Source organism: Phlebotomus papatasi, chromosome 3, assembly GCF_024763615.1.
Source record: "Phlebotomus papatasi isolate M1 chromosome 3, Ppap_2.1, whole genome shotgun sequence".
Taxonomy (NCBI): Eukaryota; Metazoa; Arthropoda; class Insecta; order Diptera; family Psychodidae; genus Phlebotomus; species Phlebotomus papatasi.
The window spans coordinates 36309171-36320389 of record NC_077224.1 but is presented as its reverse complement, the minus strand read 5'-3'; the positions used below and the strand labels follow the sequence as shown (position 1 = coordinate 36320389).

General features: G+C 32.1%; 1 protein-coding gene across 1 annotated transcript; it reads right to left on the bottom strand.

The window, feature by feature from the left end:
• Nucleotides 1–2841: 2841 nt before the first annotated feature.
• LOC129805513 (clavesin-2-like) lies at nt 2842–8873 on the bottom strand. The gene is made up of 5 exons (XM_055853477.1): nt 8546–8873; nt 8331–8446; nt 8106–8232; nt 3395–3518; nt 2842–3326 (listed from the first exon to the last, which is right to left on the bottom strand). The coding sequence occupies exons 1-5, from the start codon at nt 8616–8618 to the stop codon at nt 2948–2950; spliced, it is 819 nt and encodes a 272-aa protein (XP_055709452.1). The 5' UTR covers nt 8619–8873; the 3' UTR covers nt 2842–2947.
• Nucleotides 8874–11219: the final 2346 nt, after the last annotated feature.

Here is an 11219-nt window from a genome sequence, read left to right as displayed (position 1 = left end):
AATTTTAATGGGCGGATAGTAAAAAAGTCACTCAGCAAACGCGATATTAGATCGGACTGTCAAAAATTGTAGAATCTACGTGCTCACCTTTAGAATTTACTATTCTATGGATGTCTCTATGGTGATCCTATGGATAGTAAATTCTAATAGCCGGATGATAAATTCTAATATCCCCGGATAGAAGATTTTAATAGCCGGATGGTATATTTTACTAGCCGGATAGTAAATTTTATTGGCAGGATAGTAAATTTTACTAGCCAGATGGATTTCAAGCTGAAGAATGAAAAATCTTTGAAAAATTTACTTTTTCCTTTTTTAATTAATCTTTGGCCATTGTTTGAGAGACTTTCTTGAAAATCTTTTCCAACATGGGCGATTGCGCCGAGATTTGAACACCGAACCTTTGTGATGATGGTCGAGCATCTTCCAGCTGCGCCACGAATTCCTATAATGTATACGAAGCATATCGGGAACCATTGCATCGTCACCTAAGATATTCCAAGATGACATTCTAACAGCAGGATGGTAAATTTTACTGTTTTGGATGGTAATTTCCATCCAAATTACTATCCTACCGTTAAATTTTACTGTCTTCTAGTTAAATTCTAACATCTAATATCCGGCTAGTAAAATTTACTATCCGGATATTAGAATTTAAGATAGGTCAAGGTAAAATCTATAGGAGGATTGTAGATTTTACCATCCGGCTATTAGAATTTAATATCCATAGGATAGTAAGTTTTTAAATTTCAAGTTGGTAGATTCTAACGGAAAATGTATATGGAGGATGGTATTTTCTACTATCTTTTGAGGCAGTAGAATTTAAAGACACGATTTGTAGAAAATACCATCCAAATTTTTCTCAGTGTTAGTATAAAAAGCGCCCGCTATGAAAAATGAAGAAGCGACGAGAAACCTAGCTGTATCATAATCTTCTGAAATGCTGTTATAATGCAGATGTGACAAAAGTAAGTTCATTCGATCTTTTTAATCGTCTCAACCTTTCTTTGATCGTTTAATAACATTTCAAAATTTGCTTAGACGGCATATTGAAGCTAGAAACCTGCTATTGAATAATTTTGTTCAGGTCAGAAGGTTTCTCATCTATACGCTAAGACGGCAGTGGACGCAATAAGCCAACAATTCCTACTCTTCACGGAAAAAAAATTGTAAAATTATTCGCAAATATTTGTGAATTCCTGCTGGAAATTTACGAAATGCTCGTGAATCGTATAACCCACTAAAAAGTTCATAAATCTTTTTTTATATATTTCGCAAACTTTGTCCACCACATGATTACTTGATGCGCATTTCTCGTTATTTTACAAACATTTGATTGTAAATATTCCTGAATAAATAAAAAACGTTCGTAAAATTTTGTCATTTGTTTGTAAGGTTTTTCCAGATAAACAAAAATGTACGAAAGAATGTTTGAAAGACAACAAAAAAATATTCAACATGAGGTCGTTTGTGAAAAATGTACAAATTTTACAAATTTTTAATGGGTTTTACGTTTTCCGAGCATCTTGTAAGTCCCCAGTGGGAATTCATAATCATTTACAAACAATTTTACGAAATATCTTTTTCTATGTACGTTTCAAAATTTTGCGTTTTTGAAGTAAGTGTCGACGGTGTAAGCATCTAACTATTTATCTATAAATTGAGTTATTTATCTACAAACTAGCAGTAGTAGCATTAATTTTTTTTTTCAAACTTACTACTTGGCTATCCCATTTTAAACCACCTCAATTAACCCTTTAAGGACGAATGGAACGCCGGTGTCCCATAAAGAAAATAATTTTTCCTGACTACCTAAAGTTATTTTTTTCTTTTATTGTAAAGTAGAAAGTTGAAGGAATCTAGAATTTTTTTGCAAGTCTCTAGCTATTTGCTATTTAGTAAATATTTAAGCTCAAAAATGGCGAATTTTTAAATTCTCAAATTCATACTTTATTTTATTTATTTTTTATACTTCTAAGTTTTTTTAAGCAAAACCCTTTTGGCAATAAAAAGTACAATACTCATACGTAATATTTTTCATTAAAGCGAAAAATATTATTCATTGGTATTGTCAGAAAACTTACTTAAATTTTTGGGCTATTTTTGTCCCTATTGTTCATAGAAGCAAAAAACATACCGAATCAGACTCTGTTGGACTTTCCAAGGTTAGATGTAAGACTTATCATTGATTATGTTTCCCAGTTTAATTTTTATTGTTGATTTTCAGTCCGTAAAAAGTGTCTCGTCGTTAAAAAGTTAACTGATATAAACGACAGCTATTTTAACTGCTAGAACTCCGCGAGAGAGCAGTTCTCTTTGAAAAAAGTATATCGAAGACAGAAAAACATTAAAGTTACATTTTATGGTTTTACCAAGCACTTTTCTATTCTTGTAAAAACATCATTATTTTTCCGGTTTTCAAATAATTTATGTGAGAAAAAATAATTTCATTGGAATTTTTGAAATTAATTGTAAAGAATCTCAGGTAAATGTGTACAGAAGCTGTATAAAAAAAGCAGCTTCATGTTTTCAATCACGCAATGTTTTTCTATGGAAATCTCAAGAGGGATTCTCTTTCGAGGTGTTAAGATGCTTTTCATGTCACACTTTGGCTAAGTGAGTGTCATAAAATTTTCCAAGTCTTTCAAAGTTTAGTTTTTGGAATAAAATGATGTGCATTTTTTCTGTTTACGATATACCTATACATATTACACTGAATTTGTCAAATATGTTTGAGCTTTTTTTCTCCCCTTGAGCTTTTGGCAAATAACGGTAAATAGGAAAAGTAAATAAAAGCCATCCAAGAAAATCCTCAAATACCAGGAATAAAAGAAAAGGTGCTTTGGAGAAGAGATTCTGGCAAAGAGTGGACTTTATTATGTGGAAAAATGTATAAGAAAAAAAAGTATCTAAACAATTCTACATAAAATGCCTCAGAATAAATACTTTATGAGCATCTGTTATCCCAATTTTCAGGTTGAGGATCCACAAAGCCATAAGTCATATTCTCGAGGATTTTGTCCTCATTCTTGTAGATTTTCTCCCTGAGCTTTTCGTAGTCAATCTGTGTTACATTTCCTCCATATTCAACAGGCAACACCTCCTTCCCAATCCACTGATGCAGAGAGTCCCAGTCTGTATAGTGGAAATGAATGGTTTTCTTTGCTTCGGCTGATAGAAGTGGAAAGACGAGTTTAACACCAAGGTTCATAGCTTTGGAGGAATTTACAATGTGGTAGGTAATCTGCAGTGGAGCAATCTCTGACTTCTGGGACATTACTCGGGAATGCTTTGGTGTTACCCAGGAAACCAGTCTCAATGGGACACTGGAATTTAAACAGACAATTTTATTCTTTTGTGTTTTTTTAATTGCAGAGCCATTCTAATTGCATACTCTTTGGCATCAATTAACACAGAAACGCCATTCTTAATTGTGTCCGGATGATCAATTATTGCGGAAAACCACAAATCGTCTAATTGGGCTATTTCATAGACGTTACTGGCCTCAACATAACGTGCTGAAAATTAAAAGTATAAATATTTAACTATGCTTAACAAAAACCAGCATTTTTGCGTTCTGAAGTAACTATATTCGAAATATCAATGTCATTAGAAAAAAGTCGTACTTACTTAAAAACTTTCGTCTATTTGTTGGGATAAGTTTTTATGAATTTTTCCAATTTTTTCTTATACGCAAATATATATTTTTCATATAGATTCAAAATTTCAAAGATATTTGCAAAATCTATTAGAAGAATCATCAAAAAATCAAAGTAAATTAAAAAGACGTTAAAGACTTTAAGTAAGTAAATAAGTAAAGATTGTATACTAAAGTTCGATTACGATTTTCAAATTTGAATTACATTAAATTAAAAAGTAAAAAAAATATATTTGGTCAGCAAAAAAAAATTAGTTTGTTCAGTGAAAAAATACAAATCCTTCCAAAAATTGGCTAATTTTTCTATCCGTCAAGATCGAAACTTTCATGAAAATTCTACTGCTTTAAAAATTGTAAATTACTACTCAAATTTGATGTTTTACTGGTCGTTTGTACAATGTCAATACAAAAATGAGTTTATAAAAACTCAGAAATAATTAAAATCCCAATGTGGGGGGGGGGGCAGGGCAAGGCTGTTGTTGCCCCCACTGCACTATAGGGGAAGTGCTTATAATTTTGGACAGTCTGCATATAAGCATCGATATCCTAAGTTTGAAGTGCCATATTTTCAATACTAATTGACTTTTCTTGTTACTCTCTTTTCAGAAGGATTGTTTAGAAACTTGGCAAGCTATTTATCATCTCATTTTTACTAAAATTAGTTTTAATACGTTTAAAAATGAATTGATATGTAGAGGTGAATTTGACTCTTATTTTGGAAAACTTGGTTATTAATTTTTACAACTTGTCTGTAAATTTGGACAGATAATCCGCCTCAACAGGATGCCCATTGTTCTTCATTTCATGAACCAATCTTACCAAGTCCTCTTCCTGGTCATGTAAGGGAAACGTGGAATGTCACAAGAAGCCCAGAAACTTTCCATATCATTCATTAAAGTGAGTTGACTTCGGTACTCCAAGTACGTGCGGATTCGCTCATTCCCTGCCCTTTCCGGGAGCCTTTCAAGGCATTTCTCACTGCATCTCTTTCGTAGAGATGATGCTCCTTCATTTCTCCAGGCATTTGTCCAACCTAGTCATCACAAAAGCTAAAACTTCACGAAATTTCGTGAGAAAAACACCTGTCCAAAATAAGAATCATCACCTCACTGGTGAATGTCTTAAAAAATTTCCCATTTTTCACACGAAAAATATAATTCACAAGGCAAATCTCACTTCAGGTCAAATGTACAAATCATCAGTAACGCGAATCAACACAATATTCAATGAATATTCAATAATATCACTCAAAAACAGCGAACAAACTTTGTTAGTACTTCACCAAAACTAAATAAGACTGAAGTAAGCCACGAAGTTCTGTCATATTTCTCGTAAGCAATTCCTCACACTGAATTTTCAACAAAGCAATTTCAACTCAAATCATATTCAAATTTTAACGTATTTAGTGTTAAAATATTCCAAAAGGAACAAATATTTAGATATAATTCATTATTCATCAAATATTGCAATAAAAATCCATCATTTTAATCAATTTATTTTTAGTGTCCAATGTTATCCTCAAAGTGTCCAAAATAAGAAACTGGACAAAATTAGAAGCATTTCCCCTATTCAAAAATTAAAAAAGTGTAAAAATCGGCAAATAAGGTAAAGTGCCCTCGAGTCGATCGGTTCCTCGACTCAACCGGTGGTCAATATTTGAATGTTTTAATGGTGAATTTCTATAAAATTGTCACTGATTCGTATTTTTTTATGGAATAATTGACCTATTAATGTTATTAATGCTATTAAAGGATATTTAAGGATTTATAACGAAAATCTAAAAAAAAACACGGAGAAAGTAAAAACATAGGGTTAGAATTTGTTTTAATAAACTCGTCCTTGAGTCCCCTAAAAATCGTTTTTTAGCACCAATATTTTACTATTTATTTTTCATTTAATTTATTTTATTTTTTATTTAAAAAATTTAAAAATTCGGCCGTTAGGACCTGACTGTCGAAAACGTTTATTGAAAATACTTACTTTTCGTTAATACTTAACGATTACTCAGACTAGATTCATCTGATTTAAAAAAACCAATTATTCCCTGTTAACAGATGAGTTAAACCCGTTCTTGAAGATTTAAAAAAAAAACTAAATTGGGGTTTTGGAAAATTTAATACAAAATTACGTTTTTGGCGTATTTTGCAACACGTTTTGCCTTTCAAAATAAATTTTTATCAAAGCAACAAAAAATCCATGGTTCAAGTTAGTTTAACTCATCTTCTAATAGGAAATAATTTGTTTTTTTTTTTGACGTTAGATTAATCTACTCTGAGTAATCATGACTAACAAAAAGTTCTTTTTTCAAGAAGACCAGAGAGTCTTTTTTCAGAAAAGTATCAAAATTTATATAAAAGCTTTAATTTTTTTCTAAATAAATCAGACTCAAGCCAGCAAGCAACAAGAGTGGTTTTACTAACAGCGGCAGAATACATACAGAAGGAGCAAAGCGTTTAAAGAAAATTCGAAAAACTTACAATACGGTATTAAAATCGAAATATTAATTAAACCAAATTAAACTGTGTTTCAACATGAAAGAGGAAAGGCCCTTTAATCTAAAAATTGGATCGATTCTTTGTCAAGGGGGTCATTTTCGAATTTTTCATATTGAAAGATCGATCTATGGCCTCTACCCACTAGAGAAATTTTTGTCCATATTAAAGAGTTTTTCCTATATACAAACGTAGGGAACTTGCTTCAGTATGGACATAAATTTCTCTAGTGTGTAGAGGCCATAAAGATCATTATTTATTCAAATTTTGGAAAATACCAAAGTTCTTATTAGTAGAGTAGTGGCATGAGTAACACCATCGGTACCCCACTATAAACCACTTTAAGTAAATTAATACTTTTATTCTTGCGGTATTTGTGAATTGCAATTGATCAAATACTTCGATTTTATGGAACTCTGAAATAATTACAATATTAAAATATATAAATATCAATTTGTTCATTGTGATATTAAATGGAATACATGAATTAGTCACTTAAGTAACTATTCTATACAACCTGAATGATCGCATAATAAAATTATACTACTAATTCACTTCATTCATAGATAGATTTTTCCTAATTAAAAAGTTCTTTACTGAATCGATGATAATTTCCTAATAGATTGTTAAGGGAGAGCGGGTATTTTTGAGACAGAGGTAGTTTGAGACGCAACGATTTGTTCCTTGATTTTATTTAGTTAAAGTGGGATCATACTATAAAGTAATTTAATGTGATATTGAGGTGCTTCTGAACTATTGAAATGGTGAGTGTGGGAATTTTGGACTTGTGTGGTTCAAATATATAAAAAATCATTTTTCAAAAACTGTCTTATATTTTTTGTCTCTTTTGGGACTCTGAGTACCCAACAAGAATTCTTTAAGCTTATGTATTAGAAATTTGATTTTTGTGCATAATTGTAAATAAGAAGGATATCCAAATCTAAAATCATTTTAGGAAGCATCGAATTAAACCTTGTAACACTTTTGAAAAATGTTTATTTTTTCCAGAGAACCAGATAGATAAATTTCTTATTAAAAACCTCTAAAACTTTGAAATAGTAATATTGATTGAAATTGCCCTGCTAGATATCTTACGATTTATATTATTCTTATAGTTTTTATTTCTTATTTATTCAATTGTAGCTATAAATAATCTAAATTTGCTTATTCAACTAATTTTCTCGTAATTTTAAGATGATGAATTACTTATTGTTTACAGAACAGATTCTGAAAAGTATATTATTTGATAAAATTATTCAACATGAAAAATACGTTTGGGGTAATTTGAGATAAATAAGAATCTGCGTGGGAAATATTTCAATTTAAAAAAAAAACATGGAAGGGGAAGGATTTCAGGCTTCGCATGCACTCAAATATGTCTTAAGACTAGGGGAATGTTGGCATGGTTCGCACAGAGTAAACCTTCAAACAACGCAAATTTTCTCTTTGTTTGCAAAAAGCTAGTTCGTCATTTCTTAGCCATAAGATAGATCATTATTAAGCTCATGAAACGAGATGAGAAATGGTAGGTCAGCTCTTTGCAAACAATTAGAAAATTCGCATCGTTATATGCAATAGATAGGTCAGAGTCATGGGATAAAAATATGAACTGATCGAAACCAGAGTGTGTGCGAAGCCTGTAAGCCTTACCCTACAGTGATCAACAATCTTTCTAAGCTAAATAACACCCCACTGTCTAATTCTTCCTCTGACTAATTCTGCCCCAGTTTCATCAATAGTTTACTGAATTTTTGGATATTATTTTAAAGTCAAACTGCAAAAAAAAACGTTGCAAAATTTACGCTCTCTCCGACATTGTCGAATTTTTGATTGATTAACCGAGATCCGTTTCGATAGATTTTCTAAATAGACTTTCGAATAGCTTTCTAACTTCAAATGGGTAGTTCTGGAGAAAATTGAGAAAGTTACTTCTGCTGGAAGATTTGTGTACTCACCAACTTTAATCACATACACCCATCTTCCGTATCGATCAGGAGTATCAAGAAGATATTTTGCATTTGTCCTAATCATCTTTTCTAGAAGACTAATTGGACCAAAGAGAAAGTATTTCGGATTGTCTTTCTGTAAAAAAAAGAGAATAATGAACAATAATAAATAATAAACAATGTAATGAAAAATTAAAAAAAGCAACTCTAAAGAATATTCGGTAGGTCAATTACTCGGAATTTATAAAAAGCAATGATCCGATGAAAAGTCTTGACGACATCCCAGTCCATGAGGCATAGGAATTTGTATAGGAATTCATTGTCATGACGAATTACGAGCAGAGGGCAATCTGAAAATAATTATGATAAGAAGTGTATAGTTTAGTTTAGGAGATTTGTCAACACAGCTGGGGAAAACATTGCTATTTTTCTTTGTGTCGCTGACAAACCTTGGAGCAATAATCTCAGCTCATCAAAACATTTTAATTGATCGACACTCAGCGTGATCGTTTTTTCCAGCATCTTGCCAACGAGTCAAATGAGGAAAATCGCATTAATGCGATTTTTCCCTGACGACAAACAGGAAGATGAAGTACACTGCACTTACAAAGGATACACACCACCCAACTTCTTCCCACTCTTCCACTCAATAACAAATCACTTCCCTATTTGCCCAGAGAGCTGCTTGAACACAAAACTGGACCACAAAGCACACACTTCACGAGGACTGTGATTTTGTGACTAATCCGAGAAGCGGATTGAGCTGAGAATTGATTCTGTGTGACCAGGGAAACTTTCCCGCCTTTTTTCTCGCCGATTAATCTCTCTCTCCCTCATTGCTATTATTTTAATCAATGGAATTTTTAATTAGACTTTGTAATATTGACACTTACATATCTTTTCTAGCAATTCTATTGCTTTCTTCATACTGAACAATATTAGCATTCTTGAAATATTATAGAACTTATTTATTGATGAGTGAAGCAAAAAAATCTTCTTCCGTATTTCAATTAAAAGAAAATTTATGAATTGATTTATTTTTTAGCAGACACAAATAAATAAAAATATCTTAGTTTTTTACTATAAAAAAGCATAATTGAAAAGTCTGATCTTGATTATTTGAAATAACTTAGAATCTTAGATTTGTTTAGTAGTTTCACGCGTATTAAAATTTCTTGGAAGTCAAAGGTCAATAAACAGTATAATTAGTTATGAACCCTGAGCTTAGTCCCTAATCTCCTGCGTAAGCATAATAATTCAAGGTCAATATCTCACTGCACTGATTGCAATTTTTTATTTTCTCCAATAAAGTATTTCACATTTAATTAGAAAGAAGAAATTCTCATGTTTCTAATGACTGTGTCTAAAATATATTTATATTAAATACAGGGACGTTTTTAAGCTTTGTGCTGATTTTTACCAAAATCTCAGCAAAGTCTTTAGGAAAAAGTCAGATAAGTTAATGATAGCAAAACAATGAAAAGAGAAAGAAAAAAAGAGTAAGAAGTAAGTCACAATTCGTAAAATACTCGATTTCGTGATTCATTATTCTTAAAAGTTTATTAAAAATTATTTAATAGGGAAAACTGGGGCAAATCCACACAAGGGCCGTTCTGAATACAGCAACTTTTTCAAAAGATAAAAAACTTCAAATAAAGAGATTATTATAAAATTTTCGAAGGATGTTTGTCGAACGAAGAGATATTCTAGTTCATCTAATGGCCTCTACACACTAATATTTCTTTAAAAAAAAATGCTTTTTAAAGAAAATTTCCCCTATCCTCGTAGACAGAAACGTCAGATTTTTTTAATAAAGGCAATTTTGTATAAAAATTGCTTCTAGTGTGTAGACGTAGACAGCATAAGAGACATTGCGGGAGTTTTACTATTCTTTATAATGCAAAAAAATACGAAACTGTGAAGATCAGGTAAAATCTCTAAGGACCAAAGTGACTCCTCCGCCGATGACCCAATCCGTTTATTTTTGACTAAAAGGACGAAATAATGTTCTAATAAGGACAAAATAACGTTACTGCTGTACAGTGTGGGTTTCCCACTGATCCTTAAAACTTAAAGAGCTTTTTGCAAGGGGTGAATAAGTGGCTCTCAGAGTGCACCGTGAGCGGCGATTGGCAAACTGTGCCGATCTGAAGGTAAAAATTGACAGATTGGCACTATTTTGCCAAGAAATCGACAGTTCGGTACAATTTAGCCAGAAATCGAAAGTTTAGCATGTTGAACATGCATTGTTCCTTAACAAAAATCGGCAGATCTGCACGATTTTAGCGAAGAATCGGCGGATTTATATGTCAGTTCTCTCTTATGACAGACGTTAAGATTCAGATATTCGTTCAGACAATTCCAGTGATTACAATGGTAAATTTTAATGTAGTATCCTGGAAACACTATTATTGTAAACTTATTTGCGGCAGACTGGCACAAAATCGACAGATCGTCACTCGAGTGAACCGTGAGCGGCACATTTATCCACCTCTTGGCTTTTTGTAAAATTTAAAAATTTGATAAGGGGCGACTCATTTCAATTTTTACTGACTAGATGTACTTCTTCGGGAATTTGGGAATTCTTGTACCGGAATTTGCTAGCTAGACCCTCTAAGTAAAACTGCCACCCAGTAAGCTGATTAGATTCACCTTTAACGCCAGTTTCGTCATCCATTGAAATACAGTCTTGTCTCATCAAACCACTCCTCTTCTTGATTTTCAGAACCAAGCTTTCAAGGCTTTCAAGGTATTCCCAGGTACCCAGGTACAGATGAAGGTATTTCAAGGTATTTCAGTTTGCTAACATCTCACACGGAAAGATTGGATTGTTTTAGGATAAGTTTAAGCGCTTTCTTTGCCACCTTTTTATCGTGTATCCCAGGCTTTCGGCCATTTTATGGCTTCTGAGCAACAATCTTGAGTATCTTGAATCGAATTATAATCTTCCAGACGATAGTATGGATTTTTTCGGACAATTTCTCGATTCACAATGAGTGTTACCTTTTGATCTTTGAATGCTCTCCATCTTTTTACGCTTAACTTGTCAAAAATCAACATTTTTTAACACGAGTTTCACCAAAAGAATGCTAATTAAATTCTCTTGAAATGACACAAAAAAAA